General features: G+C 56.5%; 11 protein-coding genes and 1 non-coding gene across 12 annotated transcripts; 7 read left to right on the top strand and 5 right to left on the bottom strand.

Annotated features, from left to right (window-relative positions):
• Positions 1 to 2,798: 2,798 nt before the first annotated feature.
• P884DRAFT_206511 (AEX-3 domain-containing protein) lies at positions 2,799 to 5,936 on the top strand (the record flags this gene model as incomplete). The annotated part of the gene is made up of 5 exons (XM_069438723.1): positions 2,799 to 3,188; positions 3,265 to 4,284; positions 4,362 to 4,598; positions 4,657 to 5,119; positions 5,200 to 5,936. The coding sequence occupies 5 exons, from the start codon at positions 2,799 to 2,801 to the stop codon at positions 5,934 to 5,936; spliced, it is 2,847 nt and encodes a 948-aa protein (XP_069295521.1).
• Positions 5,937 to 7,415: 1,479 nt separating this feature from the next.
• P884DRAFT_206341 (6-O-methylguanine DNA methyltransferase) lies at positions 7,416 to 7,952 on the top strand (the record flags this gene model as incomplete). Its single annotated transcript, XM_069438712.1, has 2 exons — positions 7,416 to 7,633; positions 7,772 to 7,952. The coding sequence occupies 2 exons, from the start codon at positions 7,416 to 7,418 to the stop codon at positions 7,950 to 7,952; spliced, it is 399 nt and encodes a 132-aa protein (XP_069295520.1).
• A 796-nt stretch (positions 7,953 to 8,748) lies between these two features.
• P884DRAFT_206579 (uncharacterized protein) lies at positions 8,749 to 10,278 on the bottom strand (the record flags this gene model as incomplete). The annotated part of the gene is made up of 4 exons (XM_069438726.1): positions 8,749 to 9,365; positions 9,437 to 9,953; positions 10,011 to 10,038; positions 10,100 to 10,278. 4 exons carry the CDS (start codon positions 10,276 to 10,278, stop codon positions 8,749 to 8,751), a joined length of 1,341 nt encoding a protein of 446 aa, XP_069295519.1.
• A 491-nt stretch (positions 10,279 to 10,769) lies between these two features.
• Positions 10,770 to 11,677, bottom strand: P884DRAFT_228436 (uncharacterized protein; the record flags this gene model as incomplete). The annotated part of the gene is made up of 4 exons (XM_069439719.1): positions 10,770 to 11,251; positions 11,332 to 11,413; positions 11,476 to 11,507; positions 11,585 to 11,677. The coding sequence occupies 4 exons, from the start codon at positions 11,675 to 11,677 to the stop codon at positions 11,225 to 11,227; spliced, it is 234 nt and encodes a 77-aa protein (XP_069295518.1). The 3' UTR covers positions 10,770 to 11,224.
• Positions 11,678 to 12,054: 377 nt separating this feature from the next.
• P884DRAFT_271606 (Prefoldin subunit-domain-containing protein) lies at positions 12,055 to 12,648 on the top strand (the record flags this gene model as incomplete). The annotated part of the gene is made up of 4 exons (XM_069442451.1): positions 12,055 to 12,072; positions 12,133 to 12,294; positions 12,328 to 12,395; positions 12,456 to 12,648. The coding sequence occupies 4 exons, from the start codon at positions 12,055 to 12,057 to the stop codon at positions 12,646 to 12,648; spliced, it is 441 nt and encodes a 146-aa protein (XP_069295517.1).
• A 1,694-nt stretch (positions 12,649 to 14,342) lies between these two features.
• P884DRAFT_286663 (DASH complex subunit Dad1-domain-containing protein) lies at positions 14,343 to 14,918 on the top strand. Its single transcript, XM_069443845.1, has 3 exons — positions 14,343 to 14,458; positions 14,558 to 14,620; positions 14,679 to 14,918. The coding sequence occupies exons 1-3, from the start codon at positions 14,363 to 14,365 to the stop codon at positions 14,826 to 14,828; spliced, it is 309 nt and encodes a 102-aa protein (XP_069295516.1). The 5' UTR covers positions 14,343 to 14,362; the 3' UTR covers positions 14,829 to 14,918.
• A 744-nt stretch (positions 14,919 to 15,662) lies between these two features.
• P884DRAFT_206587 (P-loop containing nucleoside triphosphate hydrolase protein) lies at positions 15,663 to 16,577 on the bottom strand (the record flags this gene model as incomplete). The annotated part of the gene is made up of 3 exons (XM_069438728.1): positions 15,663 to 16,079; positions 16,149 to 16,352; positions 16,473 to 16,577. 3 exons carry the CDS (start codon positions 16,575 to 16,577, stop codon positions 15,663 to 15,665), a joined length of 726 nt encoding a protein of 241 aa, XP_069295515.1.
• A 1,297-nt stretch (positions 16,578 to 17,874) lies between these two features.
• Positions 17,875 to 18,433, top strand: P884DRAFT_271604 (BTB/POZ protein; the record flags this gene model as incomplete). The annotated part of the gene is made up of 2 exons (XM_069442450.1): positions 17,875 to 18,029; positions 18,271 to 18,433. The coding sequence occupies 2 exons, from the start codon at positions 17,875 to 17,877 to the stop codon at positions 18,431 to 18,433; spliced, it is 318 nt and encodes a 105-aa protein (XP_069295514.1).
• Positions 18,434 to 18,948: 515 nt separating this feature from the next.
• On the bottom strand, positions 18,949 to 21,089 carry P884DRAFT_331380 (lariat debranching enzyme, C-terminal domain-containing protein; the record flags this gene model as incomplete). Its single annotated transcript, XM_069445724.1, has 3 exons — positions 20,890 to 21,089; positions 19,204 to 20,830; positions 18,949 to 18,971 (listed from the first exon to the last, which is right to left on the bottom strand). Exons 1-3 carry the CDS (start codon positions 20,941 to 20,943, stop codon positions 18,949 to 18,951), a joined length of 1,704 nt encoding a protein of 567 aa, XP_069295513.1. The 5' UTR covers positions 20,944 to 21,089.
• An 849-nt stretch (positions 21,090 to 21,938) lies between these two features.
• On the top strand, positions 21,939 to 22,468 carry P884DRAFT_301721 (Alpha/Beta hydrolase protein; the record flags this gene model as incomplete). The annotated part of the gene is made up of 2 exons (XM_069444883.1): positions 21,939 to 22,264; positions 22,369 to 22,468. The coding sequence occupies 2 exons, from the start codon at positions 21,939 to 21,941 to the stop codon at positions 22,466 to 22,468; spliced, it is 426 nt and encodes a 141-aa protein (XP_069295512.1).
• A 73-nt stretch (positions 22,469 to 22,541) lies between these two features.
• Positions 22,542 to 23,606, bottom strand: P884DRAFT_331379 (uncharacterized protein; the record flags this gene model as incomplete). Its single annotated transcript, XM_069445723.1, has 4 exons — positions 22,542 to 22,844; positions 22,901 to 23,064; positions 23,126 to 23,436; positions 23,572 to 23,606. 4 exons carry the CDS (start codon positions 23,604 to 23,606, stop codon positions 22,542 to 22,544), a joined length of 813 nt encoding a protein of 270 aa, XP_069295511.1.
• Positions 23,607 to 24,976: 1,370 nt separating this feature from the next.
• On the top strand, positions 24,977 to 25,071 carry P884DRAFT_t137. The gene has a single exon. It is a non-coding gene; the product is annotated as a tRNA-Ile (tRNA).
• Positions 25,072 to 25,422: the final 351 nt, after the last annotated feature.

Below are 25,422 nucleotides of genomic sequence, written 5' to 3'. Positions count from 1 at the left end.
AAGTTGGCCGTCTATTCCAGGCTTAACTGACGCGACAGCGCGACGGACATCGTCTGAAGCTGATTCAATTTCTCTGCTCGTCAGCTAATGTCACACTTCTGTTTCTCTGCCGGTTGCCATTGCATCTTGCACCCATACGCCTCAAGAACATCAACATGTCGTAATCTAGTGTATAACTACTTTGGGCGGTCCCCCTGTCGGTACCTGGGTAGGGGAAAAAAACTTTGGCTCGCCACCGTAGGAACTGCGTTTGCATTTTGATTGCACCAACGGTTAACGGCCATCGTGAGCAATGCCGATGGCTGCACATCATGCGCAAAGGGCTCGGTTAGGGGTATCCATTCCAGCCCCACAATATGAATGGAGCGGACCTGATGTGCATTCCCTTGCGGATCGGCTTATCAGGACCAAACGAACAGGTCCGAGTCGGCGCAGAAGTGATGAAACGGAACGGTAGATCACATCTCCCTCTACACTACGGCTCTAAGCGTAGTAAATCCGGAACAAGGTCGTTTCAAGTAATTTGCTGTGTTTATGCTGCTCTGACACACGACACAAGCAGTGTAACTACCGTATGGACGGAGTACTGAGTGGCGGACGACTACGTGCACGCTGCTGACGGGAATATTTGAGATTTACACTAGTTACTGCATGACCAACGTGATGCACGCGATTCTGTGCCAAGCTGAACTTGGGTTAGCAGGGACGGTGGGGGGCATCCTTGCCTGCTCGTGGTGAACCGCTGTTCTCTCGAAGGGGGATAGGAAGAAGAAAAAAACGTTGGTTGACACGAGGAAGATCGGTTCCAACGGCGAAGAAGACCGCTGGATGGGGCCGGTCCCCCCTCTCTCTCCCCCCCTCCCTTTTTGGGTGCTGCGCGCGGATCGCCTGTTCGCAATTACCCATTTGGGACGTGGTGGCCGGGCTCGTCAAAGGCGACTCCGCAGCGCGATGCCTGTGCGTTTCCTTGCTCGGGTTCGTTCCCTGATGAGAGGACGAGCAAGCCACCCACTCTGTTCCCTCATCTCGTCGAATACCCAAAAAAACGGTGAGCAAAGCCGGGAGCCCGGACGATGTCTGGGGTCTCTTTTCTGGCGGACCCGACAGACTGGCTCAACGAGAGCGGGAGTTGAGGATCAGTGTCGTTGATGTCTGAGTTTCTGGTGCGCGTGGCGTTATGCAAGGGCAGCATCACGAAAGTGGTAAAGTAGTTCGTTATCCGTACTCCGTAGAGTACTATGTAGTTATTCCGGACATACTCTGTACTATGACGCTACACGGCTCCGCAGTTACACGGAGTGCCCGAATGACTTGTATGATTATCCTACACGCTTTGGAGCCAACCCCTGAGCACGGTCCAATCTGAGCTAGTGTACACTACGGTTGCACTCGATAGGTATTCCGTTGCAACGCCGTAAAAAAAACGCAGATTCCGGGTTGCAGCTGCGGCAAATGACGTTCCTGTAATCCGTACACTACTCCGTATCCCACCCTCTATCGATCCAATGCATTGGGCGGACCGAAGAGGCTGCACTGCGGCTACACTACGTATGTGTCGGAAGATGCCATGTATCAACGCGCGAATAAGAGTTGGGCGAAATCTGCAGGCACAAACGCAGCTCTGTTTGTGTACAGTAGTGTACTGTACCGCACAAAATGAACAAGGACCATTCAGGGGTCCTTGAATTGCGGGAGGTGCAGCGCTCAGGGCTCTGCTTCCAGAAGACCAGGTGGGGGTAAAGTCCAAGTACCAGAAACTTCATTTGCCCGATTGTGGACCGAACACAACCTCTTTTGGATCCGCCCACAGGCTCTCCCTTGCTGACAAACTCTCCACAGACTTGTTCCGACCCCCGAGGGAATGTACAGAGTACCTCGACAACTCGCTCAAGCACGCGAAGTTCAATATCTTGGCACGCGCGGGCCTGCTCCTGCCCCTGGCTAGGGGGCCCTGCAAACGCGCTCGTGCGGTTTAGCGCCTCCACCTTATTTCCCCAAATCCCCGTCGCCGGCCCCAATTACCCGAAGCTGCTTGGGCTGCTGTTGGACCTGCAGCTGCAGCCTGCTTTTGCTTCTGGGCCCTCCCGCCTGCGTTGCAGCGAATTGGCGAAGCCATCCAGCTGAGCGCGGCGCACCCCAAGTGCCCTCATTTGCTCCCGTTTTCCCCATCACATCCCACCACCTCCTGGCCGCCACATTTTGGGCTCGACGGATTCTGAGTTTGGTCCTCCCTCCCACGGCGCTCGGTCCTTCTCTCTTTTCCGAAGCCTTTCTTTTTCCTCTTGCCTCTTTTTTTTTTCCCCTCCGACCGTGCGACTCTCGTGAACCTGAGATTTCCCCTGCCCTTATTTTCCGCGCCCGAGTTTTTCCTCCTAGGGACAACCCAGCAGCGCGTGGGTAGCACCGAGAGCACCAAACAGCGAGCCTGTTCGTCCTTGCTCTCGCTAGCGCATTCGTTTGTCTCGGGAGGCCGAAGCTTGCCTCGATTGCGCCGTGCCCCTCACTCAAGTTGCAATTGCTTTGTTGCTGTTGCCCGTGGCTCCTTTTTTTTTCTTTCTCTCTCTCTCCCGTCGTCCTTTTGACCTCGCGTTGAAACAACGAAACACGCCCGGAGCTTGTTTCCCAGAGCCTCCGCAAGCCGATCATCGCATGGCCTGCTGTGGTTTCTTCGATTAATTCGACCCGCCCAGACGAGTCGTCAACCATCGAGACATTGTGTAGCGGTCGCAGCGGAGCCCGACAGTTGGTGACGAAATCAAGTAATCGGTAACCTCGGGTGGCTCCAGCACAACGCTGAGATGCCTCCGTCACTCAACACCCACGCTTCCTTCTCCCGTCCGCGGACTAGCGACCGCGATGCCCGCCCCGTCACCCGCGACCAGGCCGACAGCAACCTGATCATTCCGAGCCGGACCTCATCTCTTCATTCTCGAATTACCCAGCCGATTCCGTCGACGCTGAACATGAAGCCGCAGCAGAGGACGCCCAAGACGCTCACTCATGCCTACATGGTCTGCGGTGTCGGCCGCGAGCCGTCGCAATGGGTGAAGGCGCCGCCCCCTCCGCAGGGCAAGATTGGCCACATGAAGGGTGCCGTTCCTCAATTTTGGCTGCCCGAGATCCTGGGGAGCAGCCCGAGGTTGGAGCAAGACAATGAGATCGCCAGGGCTCTGCACGCTGCCATGAGGGTGAGTGGCTCGCTCGAAACTTTGGTTTTCGGTACCCTTGACCCGAGCAGCCTTGACTGACCAATCCTCATTCTAGGCCTGCTTCCCTCACGACGTCGAGATTTGCACCGGCCGCACCCAGCCTCACTGCGTCCATCACGCTTTCGTTCTCCAACAGGACTCGTCCCACACGCTTTACGGTATCTGCCTGCGCGTCTGGTCGCGCGCCGACGAGAAGCGGGCCGAGACGATCCGTGAGCTCAGGAGGCGGACAGAGCCCGACTTCTACGACAACCCGGAGGAGCAGTACTGGATCCCTTACTGCTTATCGTTCCTCTCGCGCTACCCGCTCTACAACCTGCTCGGCGACTATCTCCGGGGCATGTGGATCCACTGGAACAAGGCGACCAACCTCTTCCACGCCGAGGAGGTCTCGCGGATTCTGAGCTTCCCTGCTCCTCGCCTGAACGATCTGGTGCGCATCGACATGAAGGACTACGCGCTCTGCTACCAGTTCCCCTCCTCGCCCACCGGCTTCCAGAACTTCGCCATGTGGCCGTTGTTCTGCTGCCTGTCGATCCCCAACATCGTCGGCGTCATCGAGGCGGCCATCTCGCCGACCCGCCGCATCATCTTCGTCAGCCACTATCCTGCCATGCTGACAATGGCTGCCGAAACTGTCCGGTTCTGCGTCCGCGTCTACGAATGGAGCGGCCTCTACGTCCCCGTCGTGCACGCGCGCCATGCCAAGGACCTCGTCGAGGAGCCCGGCCCGTACATCCTCGGTATCACGGCCGAGTGCAGGTCGCTCTTCACGGCGCCCAGCGACGCCCTGGTCGTCGATCTCGACCGCAACTTTGTCCTCACTTCCAACCCGCCCACCGCCCTCACGCCCAGCCAGCGCAACAAGTTCGTGACGAGGCTGACCCAGGCGCTGAACGGCGATGTCACGCCCTCGGGCGTGCCCCAGCACCTTCGCTCGGCCTACGGCGGCGGAAAGCTGGTTCCGGCCGGTCAGATTATCGTTATGCGCGGTGAGGTCGAGTCCATCCAGGACCCTGAGTGGTGGAACCAGGATGCTGTCATGGCTGTCATGGACCACGTCTGCGAGAAGATTGTAAGTTGCATCCCACTAGTCGGAGTATGGGAGAATGTTTCCAAAGATTGGATGCTGACTTGACGCTTTTCTTACAGAGCCGTAACACGGGTCTAAAAGCCGTCTTCGGCGGGTCTGTGAAGAAGCCGCTGATGACAAAGGTCTCGATGAGACACCTCAACGAGATTGTCCGTGAGCGGAACCAGTACTCGAGAGACGCGCTCGAGGCTTGGCAGGACTTCATCAACCTCAAGGGCCGGCTGGATACGGAGCTCAGCAAGGTTACCAAGAGGAATAACTACCTCAACGAGGAGTTGGAGAACTGGAAGCAGCAGGTGAGTGCCAACAAGGCGGGGATGGGAAATGACTCTAGGCCTGCTAACGCGCTTCTAGTTCCTTAAATTCCAAGCTTTTGCCGACACTCTCACGAAGGAGACCCAGGAGCTCAAGGTCAAGATCGAGGGGCACAAGCGCGAGAACCGCCGCCTTGCCGCGCTAATCGACCAGCAGAAGGACGATGCAAGCAGGCTCTCGGCCCGTCTCGCCGGCACCGAGAAGCAGCGCGACGATGCCCTCGAGGCGCTCGTTCTGCAGCAGGAGATTGCCGAGGAGCTCGAGAGGGAGCGCAAGAGGAACAGGAAGGAGCTCAGCGCTCTGCAGCACACCAACATGACGATTGCCCGGCAGCGCGACGAAGCGCGCCGCGTCGTGCTGCACCTCCGCAGCTTGATTTCGGGACAGCACCACCACATGGAGCACCTCGTCAAGACACTGACGTCCCCAGAGGAACTCGCCGCCGAGATCGAGGCAGGCTTTGCCGCCCAGGAGGAGGCGGAAGCTGCCGCTATTGCCGAGCGTAGGACCATTCACCCCCCTATAACCTCTCCCTCCCCCCCCAAAAAAAAATAATCGCGACCGCGACTAACAGTTGTCCAGGCGAAGGCATGGAAGAGAGCGACGCCCGGTTCATCAAGAACCTCACACTCGCCAGAAGGCGGATTTCGACGCAGACGTTCATCGACGTGGCGGATCGCCACCTCAAGGACAAGACGGATGCCATCGCGCACATCATCCGCAACATTGCGGAGCAATGCCAGGCCGCAGTCGAGGGCCTGCAACTCGCCCAGGACGCCGAGCTCGGGAGGCCTCAATCGTCGGCTTCCAGGGCTCGGGACTTGTCAAAAAGTAGGAGAGGGAGTTCTCTCTCAGTCGCACCCAGCGATGACGGTAACGCCTCGTCCACCTCGACGGCCACGTCCGATGTCGGTGACGATAGCAGCAGCGTCACCCTCCTTCGGCCCCACAGCGGGCGCACATCTAGCATCCCACCCACACCGGATCTCATTCCCAACCGCAGCAGCACTAGCATGTCTTTCGCGAGCACGACGGCCACGACCCCTGAGCGAACCTCCCAGCAGTACCTCCTCCAACTTCACGGGGGGGGAGGAAACGGACACGGGCAACAGCAGCACGACATCCCCACGAAGATTGTCGAGGACGACGAGGACGTCGATGACCTCACCCCCGACGAGCGCGTCGCCCGTGACGCCGACGAGGGCAACCCAATCCCCGCTCCCCACCCGACGGAATCGGGCGTCGTGGGTAAGCAGCCAGAGAGTCTGATCCACCGGCCCTCGGGCGCGCGCATCTCAGCGCTGGGCGGCTCCCGCTGAGATGACCCCCCTCCCCCCCAAAAACAAAACAGAGCTCGCGACCGAGTTCACAGATGGTGCACTAGGGGGAATGGAAGATGAGATGGGGAGGGAGAGAGTTGGAGATATGAAACCTGATTGGGTGGGGTAATAGTAGTGCAAAGGCAAGTCGGCAAGGCAAGCTGGAATTGTTTCCCTTATATCTTTTTTTTATATTTTTTTTAAACCTTAGGATCCCCTTGTTGTAGTGGTGCGCTTTTCTCTCGCTCGTTTCAGGTGTGGGATCTGTGTCTTTCTCCCAAGTTCTTATTTATACCACTTTCGCAAGCAAGGCGGGGTTGATCTACTTCTTCTATCTAGTTTCGATGTCTCTCTTCTTGGAAGCTGCTGAAGGTGCCGAATTTCGGGGGTGATTTAGTTATGACAACGACAACGACGATGGAGTGTTGCGTTTGAAACAAGTGCTTGCTGCGTGCTGCTTCTTGCCTGTCGGGTCTGTCTGTCTGACTGCTGCATCGAAAGCTTTGGTAGCGAATGATGACTTTAGTAAGATCTTGCTTGGGCTGATATATGTTATCATCCTGGTCAACAGCTGAAGCCGGTTAGTGTTCTGCTTGCTAGTTGAGAACACCTTCATCTCAGCCAGCGTACCGAGTTTTGAGTTTACTTTGGGCTGTCCTGCTTTTCTGGTTTCATCGTTCTGCCCCTTCCTACGTATACCGCGCATATCCTAATCGATGCCACACGTAGGTTGTGACCCCCGAGGGTGTGTGTGGAAAGAGCTTGCAACGATCTAGTGGAAAGCGCGAGCTGGCATGCCCGGTTTCTAAGCTGTTGATCTTGCTTTGTAGAACCCTGGACACCGAGACAAGTCAATCAGCTTCGCACGGTGTATTCGGTAATCTACAAAGACTCCCTCTAAAGGACCCGGCCAATGATGTGGTGAGCTGTTGACTGGCCTCCAGGGGCAGAGAGAGGTTATAATCAGCCATGAGGATAGTATAGTTACTATGTAGATAATTCAAGCCTACAGTTATACGTCTCACGTGACTACGCTCCATGCACGCGCCTCGAAAGGGCCCGTGTTCTCGGAAGCGCGCCCTTGGTCTGACATTCCCCCGCAAGTCGCGAGAGACGACTTACCCCAAGGGCCTCACACTTCGCAGAGTATTTCTGTAATCCGTACAACACAAAGCTGTCTCTGTAATAACCACTTTATCTCTCCAGTCACAAATTCATTGGATTGACGAGCTCGCCCTAAGATCACCGCAGTTTCGCTCCCGAGAAGTCACACAAGCTCTCCGAAAGCGGGCAGAACGGCAGGAGAAGGGAAGGAGACGGGGCGAGACCATGGCAACCACCACGACAGTTTCAACAACAGCAACAGCAACAAGAACAACTACTACAACGGCAGTGACGGCGACCGCAACGACGAGGACAGGAACACGAACAAGAACCACCACCCGGACCACCCGGACAAGCACCAAGCCAACCACAAGGATGCCGCCGCCCAACAACAGCAGCGAGATCCCGCTGCCCCCGCCCCTGCTCGCCTCCCCGCGCGGCACCGCTTTCGAGCGCGCCGTCTGGAGCCTGACCTACCAGATCCCGCGGGGCTCCTTCAGCACCTACGCCCTGCTGGCCGCGCGCCTCGGCTCGTCGCCGCGGGCCGTCGGCAACGCGCTGAGGCGGAACCCCTTTGCTCCCGGGATTCCCTGGTACGTCTCTCCTTTCTTTGGTTTTTCTTTTCTTCTTATCTCGGGAAAAAAAAGAAAACAAGAAAATGGGGAAGTAAAAAAAACCAAAGGCACGGGGGCCAGCGAACAAGAAAGGCATGTAACTAATCTAATGAACAGCCACCGCGTGGTAGCAACGGGCGGCACGCTCGGCGGGTTCAAGGGCAAGATTGGCCGGCGCGATGGCGAGGGCATCACGCTGGCCGAGAAGCGGGCGCTGCTCCGCAAGGAAGGCGTCAAGCTGGAAGGGGATGGGCCCAATGTTCGCGTGCTGGGGACGCCCTTCGCCGGCTTTGTTTGACCGCCCGCTCCTGCTCCGTGTCCGCGCTTCTAATGTTACGGAACAAGAAGGGTTGTTGTCTTCTCGGCGTCTAGGTTCGCAATCTTGCACTTAATATGAAGAATGGGTAGCTTTTCCTGATGGCTTTACTTTGGATTGTGCAGTTTGGTATCTCTACAAGTCGGTAGTTAAGAAGAAGGAATCGCGGGTTTACATATTACTGTACGGATTACTGTTACTGACCCATCATCCCCATCAATGTTGGAATATAGCATGGCAAACAACTCACACGGAACTACACACACTCGACACTCCTCATCATCAGACGTCAGCCAACGTGGCCCACGACATGCCAATTGTCCCTATGGTACACCCCGTAGACCCGGTTGACCCGCGCGCCAGGCTTCTTCGCAAAACCGTCCCTGCATCCCGAACGCCAGCAAACCTCGTCTCTTTTTTTTCGTCCCTGTTGATCCCAAAGTCATATGCCCCCCGCCTTCCCTTGATGCTCCGGGACGGTCGCCGCCCTCAAAACCCAAAGGCAAAGATCACGCCCCCCCATAGTTTCCCCTAGTTTTACATACAGCGGTGTAGCTTTTTGTTCCCCCGGCAGTGCGTGGCCCAAAAGCAACGATTATTCTCATAAATTGGAAAAAAAAAAGCATATGCGCTTTTCAGAACGCCCAGTGATGAGTTGCAATGACGAAATCCCGCCGACAAACCAGATGCGAGACAAGATCAAGCGAGAGAAAATCCTTTCTATGTGCGCGTGCGTAAATTCCAAGCGGCCGCTGAGGAAAACGAGCGGACTCCTGTTCTAGTGCTCATCGCCGCCACGACGGGGCCGCGAGGGCAGGCCGCCGCGCTGGCCCCCACGGCCACGGCCCCGGCCCTCGCCACGGTAGCCGCCGCGGCCACGGTACCCGCCGCGACCGCGGTAGCCACCACCCTCACGGTGGCCGCGGTTGCGGCCCGGCACCGATTGGAAGCCGTCATCTGCGGCAGCCGCCGGAGCGGCCTCCGTTTCCGGATGGTCGTCGGCCCACGATTGAGCGGGTGCGGCGGCGGTGGGGGCCGGAGCGGTCTCCGTCTCGCTAGCCTCGCGCGGGACCTTAACGTCCACCCACTCCGGCGAGGAAGTCGGGTCGTTGTTGCTCGCGTTCCACTGGCTCTCCCCCGCGGCGTTGGCTGCCTCATCGGCAACCTCGGCGTTGCTGGGAGCAGCGCTGCTCGAAGACGCCTCCGCGTGGCCGTTGGTCAGCTGAGTAGCGGCGACGTCATCGACCTCGGTCAGGGCGGCGTTGGCGACGGTCCGGTCGGTCTGGGGTTCCTGTTCGGACTCGGCCGCCGGTTCGGAGTCGGTCGACTGCGGAGCGGGCTCGGGCTGGGCGAACGAAGCGGCATAGGCAACGGCGACCTGCTTGACCTGGGCGACTGGAGGGAACGGTGAGCACTTTGCTGTCCGTTGGAAAAAAAATAACAAGAGTTTTGCTATGGAAACTTACAGGTCGTCTGCAGTGTCTCCCCGGTTGTGCTGCGCGTCTGCTCGTCCGCGCCCTGCACCAGCTTCAGCATGGTGGCAACGGCATTCTCGTCGCCAGAGTAGATATGCAGCAGGACACCCTCGAGCGCCATGTTCTCGTCCGCCGTGCTATCGACATCCTCGGCGCGGCGGGCCGCGGCAAGGCGGAGGAACTGGGAGAGGATGAGAAGGTTGTCGTGGAGTGACTTTTTGACGTCCGCTTCCGCCTTCTGGGTGAGCTCCGCCACCAGGTCGGCCTTCTCCTTCTCAAACTTCTCCGTCAGGTTCTTCTCCTGCTCGGCCAGACGAGCGCGGTAATCCTGGTCGACCTTCTTGTGCTGCGCAAGCTGCTCCTCGAGCTGGAACAACTGAGCCTGCAGGGCAGGCTTCTTGAGGTGCGCGGCCTTCTGGTCGGCATTGATAATCTTGGCGGCAACGAGTTCGTCCAACGACTTGCCATTGTGCTCGGCGATGATGGCGTCGATCCTGGCCGTGTTTGTCTGTCACGGGGCGGTCAGTCACGCTAGGTTGCGCGCGGCCGGCCGCGGTTGACTTACAATCTTCTTGGTGATGTTGCGGATGCTCCTGGGATCCTCAGTTAGCAATGCGGAACAAGAACGGGTGTCTGCACAGCTGGTAGGCTTACTTCTGCAAGTCGCGAATATAAGAGTTCTCTGTCTCATCACGGCCCTCGCCCGCAGCAACGGAGGCAGGGCCGGTCGAAGGCGCAGGGGCGGGGGACTCGGTGCGCTCAGCCTTCGTCTTCTTCTTGGCCGACTTGGACTCGACCGGGGCTGGGGGATTCTGGACGTCCGAAGCTGCCATGTTGGATTTCGTAGAGATTGTTGGGAGCGAACGCTGTTGCGGTCTGAATTGGGTGGGATTCGAGGTCGTTGGTTTGCTTCACAGTCAGTGGCCAACCTTGCAAGACTTTCAAGTTCCTCGGTCGCTCAAGTTTGGATGTGGGTTTACGGAGGTGGAAAGGACGGGTAGCGCTGACGATGGAATCGAACTGTCGGTGTGTTCGAGAGCAGGAAGCGGTCAACTGTTGGTGGAGAGAAAGCGCGGAAGCTGTTGGGTTTGTTGATTCGGTTGGCTTTTTGAGAATTTTTGAGGTGCCCGATGGTGCTCGTGCCGCAGCGATTCGGCTTCCTCTGTTGAACACGGGCCACCCTAGCTGCCCCTCGGCGATTGGCCGCAATTGCAGGTTACAATACAGTTGGGAAGCTCACGCGGAACGGGACAGAACCAGCCGGAAACAAAGAACAAAAGGCATCTTCAGTCAGTCCAATTGGTTTGCTGTTTGTTAACAAACTGCAAGAGCCTATGGCCTTGTCGTATTCTCTACACTACTCAATATATCATGCCTTCGTCCTAATTAGCTCTCGTAGTGTTAAGCCCGAGAGAGAACCCAGCCAAGTCTCCCTGAGTGCATCGTCATGATCTGGTTGCCTCCTCACACCATGCCTTGCTTGGTGTCGCGTGCCCGACTGGACAAGATGGGGGTCACCACACCCCTCGCCACTACGTGGTAGGGTTGGTGGCCTGCACTACATACCCTGTGTGTATGCACTGCGTAGTAGTGTATCCGTACACTAGCCGTGCTCCGTATGCCGCACTAAGGTACGGTACGGCAGTGCCCGCAGCGTCAACCTCCAGATTTAGCCTCACCAGCATTTGATGGGCCGTCGTTCGGAGATCTGCGAGATGTTGGTGGCAGCCCGCGGGGCGTCGTCTCGCTGCTCATTTCACCATGCCACACGTGTCTGTTTCATCCCCTGAACCTGGCAAGCGAGTCCTAGGCGATGACCGCGTGAGCTGTCTTGCTCCCAACAATAACACGCCCCAAGGGCGACGGTGCACTGAACGGTAGCTTACTGCAGTCACCTTCCTCACGCTCCGCGCCGTGATGCCTCGTTCACCGCCTTTCTTGGCCTCGATTGCCGCCTCTTTCATGAGACTAGAGAGACCATGTCAGCCAACACGATCCCGGCCGCATTTCTGTCCGGACTCTCTTGTTACTTCTGCATGAACAGCATGTAGTCCAAAAACATCTGAGTGACAAGTTGTTAGTGAGGAGGTACCTATGGCATCGCGCAACGCGTCCAGGTCGGGGATGTGGGTAAGGTACCATGACATCAGCGTTCTTGCTCACGTTGCAATTCGAGTGAGCCTTGGCAATCTTTTTGACCGTCGCTCGCGGGTACAGCTTTTGACCTGGCATTCTGGATCTTTGCGAATCGTTTCGCTGGGGTGACAACAGATTCGGATCGCTGATGTCGATGTTTCTGTCCGCGCACCGCGGTATTGTTTGCGGTATTGTTTGTACGGACGTACGGATACAAGGGATGAGCTCCGGGTTGGCGGTTTGTTTGTCTTGGAGCACTGCTGATTCGAGATTAACCAATCGGAGGATGACCGACTGAGGCTGGGCATACATAGGCTTCGGCGGGATGTGGACAGGGTTAGGGTTCCACCTTTCGTTCGCCCTGCCCCGCCAAAGAGATGGAGCCCTTGGACTTGCCCCAAGTGGTGCCTCGCGCCCCAAGTCTGAGAGGTTGATTGCGCTCGTTCTGCCATTCTGCCACCAGCTAGCACAAAATGCTCAGCCGACGGATGGTAAGGCTTGTTTGATTTCGGGATTGGGCAATGTCGAATTGCTGACAATGCGCTGCGCAGCTGACGAAGGAGGAGGAGGAGGCCATGGGGGACGAGGTCGAGGTCCGTCGCGAGGACCAAGACAAGATCAACAAGTTCAGCCGCCTGCACCAGCGTGAACTAGTAATAGAAGAGGAGCTCAAAGTGAAGAATGTGGGATACCAAGCCAGAAAGGACATGGAAGTCGGTTGAGCGCTCAGCTAATCGTGGCCATAGAAAGAGAAGGAAGAGCTCGACGACATCACGACAGAGCTAGAGCTGGCCGACGAGGACGACACCGTTCCGTGAGTCTACGTAGCACTACCAAGAATAGTAGAGAAATACGCATTCTAACAAACTCCCAGATACAAGATTGGGGACGCCTTCTTTCACATCCCACTACCGCAAGCCCAAGAAATGCTCGGGGTCTCGACGGCGAAGTTAGAAGAGGAGATTGGAGAACTAGAGGAAAAGTTGGGCAGTATTCGGGAAGAGATGACGCAGCTGAAGGTGGAACTGTACGCAAGATTTGGGAAAACTATCAACCTCGAGACTTGATCACAGCAATCAACCTCCGTTTCCCGCTTGGCCAAGCTCAGGGACGACCCTATGGCCGAAGCTTCCTAGCCCAGATATTCTTCGGATGGCAGAGAGCGACCAAGAGTCTGCTGGACGCAAGGAGCTGTTGTCAACGATTTTGGTTTGCCAACCGTCAAACACCGTCACGCCCCATTTTGTCAGCGTCTCCATTCCTGATCTACCATGGGACGCCTTTGCAGTGGCTCACCAGACCATGAGTGGTCGCGACCTTCTTGTAATACCTTCCAACCTAGTCTTGGGCTATCTAGAACATCCTGGATAGCTTGAATCCAACGACGAGGGACTCTTTGTCATCATCCAACTCACAGGGCAGCCGAGTTACGTTTTCAGCCCATCGGCGAGTATCTCTTCCTTCTCAGGGTCAAGTACCATTTCTTCTACAACGCAGTCGACCTCACCCATCACATTACACACCTGCATCTCTGTATGAATGGCCTCTTCACTCTTCCCAACTCGGACGTGGCTGAACATGACATGCCTGAGCTTGACAATTCGGGATAATGACCTAGAAGCGGTTTTGGACAGCCTCGAAGGTGAGGAGCTCTATCACAGGATATGCTCGCAAACGTAACGACACCGTGGTTTTTGGAACACAGCCCTCTCCTTTTCGAGTCTTGGTGCGACTTCGAGGAAGATTGGGATGGCTGTGCCAGAGCGGCTTGTGTCGGGGGAGCAAAAGGACCTTACCCAGTTAGCTCCACCGCGAGCGTCCGCTTTGTGCGACAAGTCGCTGGATTCCGAGGAGAGGGGTTGATTTCGGGGAAAGCGAGTGGACCAGCGGGAGAAGAGTTAGATTGCAAAAGGGGGAAGACGTCTGAATTCCTTGGGAGTAAACAAAGAACTAAAGGAGCTGCCTCAGATAGGCTGTTGCATTTGCGGTTCATATGAACACAACTGTTCCAGCATATTCCAACCAGAAAATCATTTTTATAATAGCAAGAGTCTGAGTGGCTGCAAAGAGTTGAAACCCAACAGGCCCTTATGTGTCCAACCACAGCTTGTTTTGCAGGAGGAACTTCATGAAAAAGGCAGGCTTTGCAAAAGTTAAAATATATCAAACCGTGCAACATGGGGTAATTAGGAAGAAAAAGGTCTCGATGAGGTCAAGGTGACCTATACTACTTTTCTGTGTATCTAAAGCTCCTCTTCACTATCTTCTGGGCCACAGAACAAGATATCAAGTGCAGCTCGCTGGCCAAAGCAGCCCGGAGCCACACAAAACAAACACGGACTCCAACTCAAGCCGGTTACCTCCTCCCTGACAAGCCATTTCAACAAAGACATTCGCAGTACTCCGCACAGTGAGTAGAGGGTACGGCTCCCGCTGTCCATCACACTCACCTCGTCGCAAGACGAAATCGGGAATCGATAGGTAACCCCTCCTCAGCCGAAGATGAGCCAACACTTCCGGCACTCTGGCAGTCAGTTCCATTGGTCCGTAATTTGGGGTCCGAAGGATTAAGCAATCTGTCTGAAACAGCGCTGCATCGGTCAGCAATAGGGGAAAGGGGAGAGTGGGCTGTTGCTACAGCAACTTGCGAGGGTTAGGGTTTGTGTTCCGCGCAGCAGCAGGGCACGGCTGCGGGGAGTGCATCGCGCGTTGCAAGGGTCGTCGCGGGTTGATGATGAAAGAGAGACCTTCCAACGTCAAAAAAAAATCATCGCCGCAGGCATGGCATCCCAACAACGACCGACCTCGGTGGCCGACACCAGGGAGAAGACATACTTTGAGCAGCAACGGGAAGAGTTGATTGGGGAAATTGCTGCAGTGAGTATACTGCCTGGTCTGCCTAGTCTGCCTAGTTTGGCCGGTCCATAACGATGCACTCTCGGAAAGCGCGAGTGCTCGCTAACAAGCCGAGACTAGAACTTTGAGCATGTGCTTGCCAACATCAACAAGTTGAACAGGTCTCTTGAGGCCGTCATTGCGGTGCGTTGAAAACTCGTCAATTGCTTGCATATCATGCTGTCGCCTAACGGTTCGTTAGGTCGGCAATGAGTTCTCGTCAGTTGAAGCACTGTGGTCGCAGTTTGAGAACGTCATGGCCAAGGATCCAGAGGAGAGTGGTGAGAAGTCGGAGGAACAGGGAGAGGCCCCTGAGGGATCTCGTCAGGTCAAAATCGAAGGGAGCGAGTAATGACTAGAGTGATTGAGACCAGATTCGGATACGGCATGAATGATAAATGATAGATTGATACCAAATCCAATTGCCAGAACACATCCTACGACTGAATGCACACACGACTTTGGTGTTGAATGTTGTTTCGATTTCCCTATCCCCTACTCCTAAACAGCAAGCAAAACGACGGGTAATCTAAGCTTAGCTACGCCATCAAGTTTAATTGGGATAGTCGCACACAGAATCCCGGACAAACCCTCGACTATCCCCCAATCCTCATGTCCCGAACTCCCCCACTCCGTTCCCCGGCGAGAGAGCACACCTTGGCTTGCAATGATTTCGCTCGCCGAGAGCTCAGAAAGCCCCTGTTACCGTCCCATTCATCCGCCATCCATCCATCACTCATGGGTATCGCATCCCTTCTAAAACCCTAGAGCAGTTTCACGAAGAGAAGGCATACTCCAGTAATACATAAATGTCCAATAGCCATAGTCAAGCCATCCACATCATCCCATCAACGGCGCCCACAGAGAGAAGAGAAAGATGACGGCAGTAAACGAGGAGTAATAAAAGCAAATCCCAGAAACAGTCGCCCGCTTTGTATGCCTCGCCATTGCCATCGGTAGGATCGTGACCGAAAGGAAGATTTGGAAAAAAATGAGGCTGCTGAAAGAACGAGGAAGGAAGAGAAGCAAAAAGAGAAGGGGAAAACCAAATCAAAGCAACAACAGCGCATGTCGTGGCGGCATCATGCATGCATGTAGTTAGTAAAGTCGTCAACCTCCCAGTTCCAGGAGCCCTTTCGCCCGTGTCTCGAGTGAGAGAGCTCCCCCAGCCATCCCCCTTCTCCCCTCAGACCAACGCGCACTTTCTCTTCTTCTTCTTAACAATCGGAATCGGTACGCCATCGCTCCCGAACGTTATCCCGCTCTTGAGAGCCGTGCTCCCCCTCCTCCCGATCCCGAGCCCACCACCGCCCGAGGAAGCGGCGGCGGCAGCCTCGGCCTCGAGCATCTTGCGGTCGTTGGCGACTACCGTCAGGATGGCGCGCTCAAAGATCTCCTCAACGCCCTTCATCTCCTTGCTGCTGCACTCCATGTACTGCGCGCCCATCTTCTTGGCGACGGCGAGGCCCTGCTCCGTAGTCACGGGCGTGAGCCCCTGCGTCTTCAGCATGTCGATGCACGTCTTCTTGTAGCGCAGGTCCGATTTGAGGCCGACGAGGATCAGTGGGGTGTAAGGGCAGAAATGCAAAACTTCGGGGTACCACTAAAGAGAAAGAATAGAATGTCAGCCATGGCTGGTGCAAGAAACGGGGGGGGGGAGCCGGAAACTGACCTTGTCCATCACGTTCTCGAGCGAGTTCGGGCAGTCGATGGCGAAGCAAACAAAGATGAGGTCGGTCTCGGGGTACGAGAGCGGGCGTAGCCGGTCGTACTCCTCCTGACCGGCGGTATCCCACAGCGCGAGCTCCACCGTCTTACCGGTGGGCGGGTGTATAGGGTACGTGATATAATTTTCGAAAACAGTCGGAACATATTTCTGCCCCAAATCAGAATCAGCCGATGGCCCATTATGTTATCTTACACGCAACTCCAAAAAAAAAGCAACGAAAAACAAAATCGGCCCTATGCGATCCGACGACGGCATTACTGCACTCACCTCCGGAAAGTATCCTTGGCTGTAGCTGATGAGCAGGCAGGTCTTGCCGCAGCCACCGTCGCCAACTACGACGATTTTTTTCGAGAAGGCCGGCCCTTCAGTCATGGCGGTGCCCGAGGATTCCCGGCCGGTCGAGGTGCTGTTCACGGTGCTGACGGTTCCGTCGCTTGACCGTGTGCCGCGCGTGTTCCGCCGCTGCGAGTCGGGCCTTCGTGACGCGCTGCTGTCGCTCCTCTCGTGCATGTATGTCGAGTTGCGATACTGGTAAGACGCCATGGTGTGGGAAACCAGTGGTTTTGTCGGCTTGTTTTGGGGGGTGGAATGTTGGGAAAAGCCACCGGTGCTGGAGGCGGCGCTTCCTTGTCTGCTTTGTCGGAGCAAAAGAAAATGCACCCAATCGATTGCAAATGAAAAACACCGAAACACTGCTCTGGATATTGCCCACCCCGCCTGGATGATGTGTCGTGTCTCTCCGGTCTCGAATCGATTCAAAATACGATAATTCCAGAGGCGATGCAATTTGTTGACTCGAGGATCTTTTTTTCTCTCTGCAGTTGATGCGTTGGTCAACAAGGGATCAATCAGTGGAAGTGATGGGGAGCGGATGAGCTGCGGCCTGCGGGAAAGTAAACGGTCGGCTGGGCAACCATCCCGGCGATCTAACTGATGACACAACCGCGGGGCTAGGATTGGCAGTGGGACCCCACTGCAACAGGACAGCCTGGACCGCCTGGAACATGGCACAAGGAAGGCACTTCCTGCGGGTTACGGATATCTAGGCCATGCACGGCAGGCATGCAGTGTGAGCAGTTACCTTGGATGGACTTGGGTATTTGGTAACAATATTCCGTAGACTCTTTTAGAATCCCAAAACTTTCATCAAATTTCCCATTCACACTCTTCGCCTCCAGCTCCTTTTCCTTGTCTCTTGGGCACGGAGCAGGCAGGCGCTTACCAGCGCCAGCCCTATGCAACCCAAAGTCACTGCCACGTCCCTCCGGCCCCCGCTGTGGAGTTTTCAGCTGCCTTGTTCGCGCTGGCTAGTCGGTTTTGGGCAATGCTCATTCGGCAGCGCAGTTAAATACAGGGGGCCGGAATTTTCACGCGTTCCCAAGGTTTCCGAACCAGACAACCAAGCTTGCGCCAAAGCTTGTTTGGCCAGTTTGTGAATGTCATGAATAAAAACATCCAACCAGCACCTTGATGTCATCAAGCGCAAGACCTCTTTGCGCATGATCAGGGCCTAGTTCGCTTATCGGGCTTCAATACCAGAAACTAGTTTTCCTGCCTCTTTAAGTCTCCCTCGACTTCTCAGGTTGGCTGGCAGGCAGGTGGCACCAAGTACAAAATTTTTCCTTCCGGCGAAGTCCCTTGGGTCAGCTCGCCGTCCCCAGCCAGGACCATGGCAGACAGCAAGTACATCACGCTCGTCTCGAGCAACGGCTTCGAGTTTGTCGTTCTGCGCGAGGCCGCTCTCGTCAGTCCGACGATCAAGGGCATGCTGAGAGGCGGGTTCCGGGAGGCCCAGACAGGCGTGTGCGAGTTTCCCGAGATTAGGTACGTGACCGCCCATGTCATCATTTCTCCTGTTCATCACACGCAACGACAATGATGATCAAAAAAAAATTCGCTGTGTTCTTTCCGACAGACCGCCTTTCCTAGCGGAGGATCTGTTCACCGCCCAGGAGAAGACCGGGCTGCATGAGCGTCATCTACACTTGATCTGACCGCACAGCTTGCCCCTCCATGTGTCGATGTTCCTATGAACTAGCCCGGGTTATATGCTAACATATCCCAGTGCCCATGTGCTCGAAAAGGTGGTAGACTACTTTCACTACTGGTACCGCAATCGAGACAAGGAGAACGTGCCCGACATGGAGATTCCCGTGGAAATGTGCCTGGAACTCCTCATGGCGGCCCACTTTTTGAATCTCGAGTCCATGCCCACATCCAAAGCGTGACTGCAATCATGAGCAGTCTTTCAGGCGCAGCTGTTTTCTTTCTTGCTCTTAAACAGCATCCGCTGTTTTCATCAGCGGCTCTAGAGCTTGGTGGTATGGGTTGGCTGGCAGGCGTTCCGGAAATAGGCGTCACGGGTGGGAACGGCTTAGATAAGTCATTGGGAGGAGCGACCAGATTCATGAAACTGGTCAAAAAGCTCAAGCCTGAATGGGCTATGTTTTTGGGTGACATTGCCAGTGCATGCCTTTGCGACTTCGCGTTCGCGCCTTCTCCACCATCTTAGCATATACGTCTCGCCTTTTCTTCTCCATGGGCACGACGTCTAAAATAGATGGAAGATGGACACCGTCCTCCACGATCTGCTGAGCTCGAGACACCCACTGAGTTTACGCTTTATTCGAGAGGAGACATCTATCACGCAGCACGGACATAATTGGTACTGTTTGGTTGTACGGAGTGCTCTCAATCTGTTTATCTGCGATGAACCATGATCGGACAAATAGCACCACAATACTTAGCCGCGAAATTGGGCATCAACTATAAGGACTTTTGTTATTAAACAACTACTTTCAGGTTTTGCAATGGCCCCATTTTGCAAAACTTTCCAAAAAGAGCCTTCGACATTCATAACGAAACTGCAGTCAACCCCGTCCACGCCCTCTCCCACCACCCCATCCCCTCCCGCCGCGACCACCACCACCACCACCCCATCCACCCCTTCCCACTTTCCCGCCGTCACCTCCTCTTCCCCGCCCGCCCCTTCCAAGACCTCCGCGCCACCCGCCGCGTCCTCGCCCCCCGCTGGCGCCGCCGCCGCCATACTCGGCCGGCGCCGGGCCGTTCTCCATCCTGAGCTTCCTCTCCTCCTCAGACGCGTCCCAGTAGTTGACCAGCCCGAGCATGTCGCAGAAGGCGGCCGTCTGCGGGTTGGTCCACTCGCGGGGCTGCTCGTCCGTCATCTCCGGGTCGATGCCGGGCCGGTGGGCGGGGGCGGTGACGGCGAAGTTGTCGGGCACGTCCAGCCGGCCGGCGGCCACGACGTGCTCGTCCACCCAGGCGCGGTGCTCCTCGATCAGGGCCCGGTAGCGCTCCTCGCCCTCGTCGGGCGGCGTCGCCGCGCCGCGCTCGCCGATGCGCACGAGCGGGTGGAACGCGCGCACGATGGCCAGCCACTCCGGGTCGTACTGCAGGCGCAGCTTGCTCCCCCTCCCCGCTGCTGCTGCTGCTGCTGCTGCTGCTGCCGCCGTCGACGCCGTCGCCGACGGGCGCGAGACGGCGGCGTTGTCGCTGGGGTCGGCGCCGGCACCGGGGATCTCCATGAGCTGGAGGAACTTGCGGCCCGGAAGGCACTTGTCCAGGGCGAGGAAGCGGGTCGTGGTGTTGGTTATGCCGGGCGGGACGGGCTGGCCCGGGATGGAGCGGTTGGGGGACACCTGGGCGCGCTTGGCGAAGGCCTCGGGCAGCTGCGCGCGGAGGGCTTCGGTATCTTGGGTTGTGGTGTTTTCCCTGGAAGGGGATTGGGGCTTGACGGCGGGCTCGGCTGCGGGTCCTGCGGCTGCCGTGGTTGCTGCTGTCCCTTCCGGGGGATCTCCGTCGTTGTCTAGGTCGAGGTCGATCTCATCCGGGTTCGCATCTGCAACCGGCCCTGGGGCCGCTTGGATGCTTTTGGCGCACCCGTCGCTTTCTCGGGTCCCCTCGAGGGGCTGAAACTGCTTGATAGCGGCGAAACGGCAGTGCATATGCGCCGAAAACCAGTATCGCGGCCGCAGCCTGTCGAGGACATACTCGGCAGCGGGGCTTCCCAGCGAGCCATCGCGGGACTCGGACTCGAAATGGGGCTTCATCTCGAACAGGCGCTTCCTGTTCCCGTACTTCTCGATGGCACGCGGCCAGTCGTGGCTGATGCCGATATCCACCTGGGTACGCAGCTGCAGCAGCTTGCGAACGTCAATCTCTCGCACGTGGTAGAAACTCTTGATGTCGTCGCCGTTGAAGGGCAGCCGCTCGTGGTGCTGCTTCCGGTAGTCGAAGCCCTTCCAGATGCCGCTCATGCCGGCAATACGCAGCGGGCCCAGGCGGAGCACGTTGGCGGCGCCCATGTAGTAGATGTTTGGGGCCACCCAACCGCCGTAATACAACTCCCAGAGGTGGGACGATGCCTCGTGGTTCCCGCCCACGAATATTGTTAGATAGGGGGCTCTGCGGGCGCCGCTGTAGTACTCGTGGAAGTCGCCCAGCTCGCGATACTTTACGGGCACCGACATGGCGTTTAGGTCGGCGGCGTTGCGAGTCGCCTGGAAGTCGCCGCCAATGATGAGCAGGTCGACGCCGTCCCACTGGCGCTCCTTACATGACCTCTCGACGGCCGCGTAGATGGCATTGAGAGTGCCGTGGCCCTGGATTTGGTCAGCGGAAGGCACACACGACTTGCTCTCGGGGTTAGATTCGCTCTCACGCAACCCTCTACTGCGATGCGCACGCCGCTGGTCTCAGACGTGCTACTTGACATGACGAACAGCCAAGTAGTAGCAGAAAATCCGGTTCTTGTTGTTCCTGGTAACTAAGCGCTCCAAATTGTCAAATGCTTTCAGACATGCATCTGCGCTGGCGGTGGACTCCAGTTGTTGTTGGATGAGATGGATCCGAAGAGCTGAGCTTGACCTTGGAGAAAATGATGATTTGACGTTTTGAGTTTGGATCGGAGCAGCGCATCTGCAACCTTCTTCCGCCAAACATACAAGCTATTAAATATCTTTTCAAAACACCTATTCTGACATCCTTTGTCATGAGTCATGCCGAAAACACTGGCCAAGGCTCTTTCCAGTTGAGAACAGCATTCTGCCTCTGATTTTTTCAGCTTGCGCCTTCTTCGCAATCGTTTGCGGAAACGCAAGCCAAGTGCGCCCACCATGCGAAGCGCGCCCGCTCGCTGTCAAAAGTTCCCTCAACACTGCAGCTTCAGCACGGTGCAACCTGGAAAACGCCACACAAGCGAGGGGTTGAATGAATGTTTGCGTCGCCGAGCACAAAGAGAGCGCCATGATTTGCCCGGAAATGGATTTCCCGCCTCTCTCTCCGCTTCCCGAGCGGGAGGTTTCGATGGCGACATATTATATAGACTTTCATTGCCAGTTTGCTCCCGGCCTTTTCATACGAGAGCACTCTGACGACTAAGGCGGGACGGACCTTTACCATCACCCACCATCATATTCGCCGTCGTTGGCGCCATCATCGCCAATACGCGTCATCGTTACCCAGGAATGTCACTCTTTGAGTCCTTCACCTTCAGATGGCTCCGCTGGTGCCGCCCAACCGCGCCCCTTTACCCCCTTCCCTCGGCTATCGAGCGCTTCTTCGTTGATACCCCGGGCGGCGAGATCGGGATGCTCTATGCCCGGCCGCAATCCCCTCCTTCTTCTTCTCCCTCTTCATCGCGGCCATCATCCGGAGACGACACGAGCGAGGATACCCCACGCCCGTTTCTCTACTTTCGTCCGCGGCGGCATGGGCGGCGCCTGGGTGTGGCTCGAGTACATGCAGTTCCTGGCCGCGCGTCGCGGCGTCCCCTGCTACGCCGTGTCGATGCGCGGCCACGGCGCCAGCTACCACCCGTCCTTCCCGCGCATGGTGTACGCCACGACGATGCGCATGCTGGCCGACGACGTGCTGGCGGGCCTGCGCTGGGTGCAACGGGAGCGCGAAGGCGGGCGGAGGGAGGCCGTGCTCGTGGGCCACTCGAGCGGGGGCGGCATGTGCCAGTTACTGCTGTCGGAGAAACAGGTGACGGCAAAAGGGTTGGTGCTGGTTGCCTCGGTGCCCGGGTTTGGGTCGTGAGTAACTCGTCCATTCTTCCCCCCCCCCCCCCCCTTTTTTTTTTTTTTTCTCGGTTTGATGGGTATGGTTGGGGATGTTTGCTGACATTCCTCGTTCACAGCGACCGCGTCTATGAGAGCTGGAAGATTCTGGATCCTTGGTTCGTCCCCAGGATGATCCTGCATCTCTGGCACCCCAACTCGCCTCTGACCCGGCATTGACGAGGAGGGCTTTCTTCAGTCGAGAACAGACTGATGCCTATCTCGAAGCAATTGCCAAGCACGTGAGTGAGCTTCACAAGGGCAAGGCTGGAGTGGAGGGGAGGGGGGAGACACCGTACCTTTCCCGTGCATCCAGAGCAGGGACACCCGGGGTCTTCTCCCACGCCCGGAACTCGTCGTCCTCTCGCAACCAGTCACCCGTCCCTTCCTCGTGCTTGTCGCTAGCCGTGTTGTACATCTCCGAGGGATCGATGTCGCACAGCCACTTCAGCAGGGCTGCGCGCTTCATGTCCCTTTGCGCGCTCTCGACTGCTTCTCGCAGCCCCCGGACGTCGGCACGCACGGCATCCCAGCGGGCCATCGCCTCGAGGTGCCGCTCCGTCGCGGCCGCGCACTCCTCGTCGTACCTCATATCCTCCAGTCTTCCCGCACGCGGTCAAAGACGCGCTCCCGCTCGCGGACGTTGTCCAGCAGCTCGTCCCAGTCGTGCCATCGGATCACGTCCAGCCCCAGGCGGTAGGCCGAGTTGTCGGTGTAGTAGCAGTATGCCGTGACCTGAAACTTTAGGATCTGTCCGTAGAGCGTCTCCAGCGTGGCTCTATCAGTCAGCACAAAAATTCCGTGACGTTCGATCTTCTACATCGCTGGGTATCATACCGGGAGTAGCAGGGCGACACCTGTCCAAGCTGTCGCGGCATACGGGTTCGGCTAGGTCCTTGACCAGGACCTCATGGCTGCCGAAGCGCAGCTCCCAGCTATCACGATTGACCTCGTCCATCTTGCGCTGAAGGAGGCCCGTCATTCTTTCCCTCCTTGGGACCCCAGTACCGATCACGGAGCCCAGGTCCCCGCAAACTTGAAGCTTCTTCTCATACGCCAGGATGGCGCCTTCCTCTTCCTCACGCAGCTTGTCGTACGCCAAGTCCCGGAGCCTGCGGATCGGCGTATCGTCGAGCGCCTGGCTTCCGCTTGTGCCTGCGTGGTCGCTTGGGATACTAACATTAATACCGGATTTGGCAGCTTCCACTCCCGGGCCACTTTCAGCTTTATTGCCCCTTGATAGAGCGCTCGTCTGTGTAGCACCTGCCTTATGCGCAGAGTACCCGAACTTCTGTCTGAACTTTTCCCTAAGTCCCATCTTCAGTATAGAGAGGAATAGGATGGCCTCGATGGCTCCCAGTTGCGGGAGTAACCAAATCGCTCGAGTAAATGGTTCGTCTCGGCGAAGTATGTATGGAATATGGCTTGGGTAGGCGGAAAGAGAGAGGAGGGGTGGTGGTGGTGGTAGATGGTTTTTCGTCTATTAGCTACCCTCTAAGCGGGTCTTAGACGTGCCTACGACGGCAGCAAGGTATAGGTACATTTTGATGACCAGGGAAAACCGTAGCAATACGTTAGGCAAGACTTGGATGAAAGCCCGGTCGTTTGGTAATCCATTTACTCCCTAACCGGCCTATTTCCTCTATACCCCTGCCCCCTTTTCTCCTCTATAGTTGCCTCGAGGGCCCTCTCCCCCGGAGGTTGTCCCGCCGCCGGATTCGAACCGACTGTCGTTACTAACCTAAGTGTTACTAGCACTTGAGTGGTTTGACTATGCTATATGCCTAACCTATTACGCGAGGCGGGTAGAGAGGAGGGGCAACGCTGTATGGAGGAACATGGGCCGGGGCCTGCGGACGCGGCTGCATGGCTGCCGCCCGATGGGGCCGTCTGTTTCACTGAAGGAGGCCCAATACCGATCTGATGTACTGTAGGTCCGTACTTAGCACCTAACCAAAAGGTTGCCCACTGCTCCTAACCATTGGCAGGGAGCGTTTCCCCGACCCAACCCCCATACCTCCGCAGCCCGGTGAAGCGGATGGGCCACCCGATAACAGCTCATCAGGATCAGGACCAGCCCACGGATCGGGCCCCGGGGTCTCTCTGCAACGGAGGAAGTTGGGTCGGTGGAGGTGTGAGCGGGCGTACCCGAACAAACCCCCAGGGACCGGGGGCGGGTAAGGGAGACACACGCTCCCTCATACCTTAGGATCTCCCCCGGATACTGCTCTATAGGGCGGAAGCGTGTTCGAGGGGCCCGCCGTGACCGTCAAACCCTCGGTAGATCGTAAGGAGCAACGTGGAGGCGGCGAAAATATGAAATGTGGTCAAAAGATAATCCTCGTCGGTTACTGTAGAGAGGTAGCAGGGCCAAGCCCCAATATCCCCCTATAATAATACCAAGACGACAGAGATAGAAGGTATTGCGAGGGATAGACCAAAAAAAGCCAGCGGGGGCCTGGAAGGAAGGGAAGTTTTTGGTACACCGCGACGGAGAGGAGATCTGATGAGTGAAGTTTTGGCACGGAACGAATCTTGTCATCTAGCCACACAACATAGCCGTGTACCTCTACTCGAGAAGGCTTAATGACCAACCAACGATCTTAACAATTGCCGCTCTCTTTCATTCTACCACCACCCCTTTCTTTTGTAGCTTGATGTTTTTCACATCACGCGTCAAAACGCCGAGCCCGATTAGCTCAGCTGGTTAGAGCGTCGTACTAATACCGGTTCCTCCTGTATATGGTATGCGAAGGTCAACAGTTCAATCCTGTTATTGGGCATCGTCCGTATATTTTTCACATTTGTCCGTGGTAATTGTTGTTCGCGTGCTTCTTTTTTTTTTTTTTTTTTTTTTTTTTTTTTTTTTTTTTTTTTTTTTTTTTGCGGGTGCGTGGGAGGGCCGGAGTTGGGAAAGGATGCGCAAATTTGCCAGCTTGACCTAAAAGTCCGTGACTGTTGAGGTATTACCACTTCTCTTCCGTGCATTTGTATGCCCAAAATCTTATACAGTGAGAAGCAAAGAGACCACGAACTCTGCTGCGCAACTGATCAACGCAGCATCGAAGCGGTTGAGGAGTTGGGTTCAATATCTCTGGCCTAACGCACCAAGGTGGTTAGGCGACTTCTTACAA

Source organism: Thermothelomyces heterothallicus, assembly GCF_042370625.1.
Source record: "Thermothelomyces heterothallicus CBS 202.75 unplaced genomic scaffold P884_scaffold_21, whole genome shotgun sequence".
Taxonomy (NCBI): Eukaryota; Fungi; Ascomycota; class Sordariomycetes; order Sordariales; family Chaetomiaceae; genus Thermothelomyces; species Thermothelomyces heterothallicus.
This window is presented reverse-complemented; position numbering and strand designations above follow the sequence as displayed.

What these genes read in the sequence shown, in the direction of transcription:
- P884DRAFT_286663 (XM_069443845.1), top strand. Translation starts at nt 14,363, where the DNA reads ATGGCATCCCAACAACGACCGACCTCGGTGGCCGACACCAGGGAGAAG. An exon ending in TGATTGGGGAAATTGCTGCA is followed by an intron (nt 14,459 to 14,557) that starts GTGAGTATACTG and finishes AGCCGAGACTAG; the next exon opens with AACTTTGAGCATGTGCTTGC. An exon ending in CTCTTGAGGCCGTCATTGCG is followed by an intron (nt 14,621 to 14,678) that starts GTGCGTTGAAAA and finishes ACGGTTCGTTAG; the next exon opens with GTCGGCAATGAGTTCTCGTC.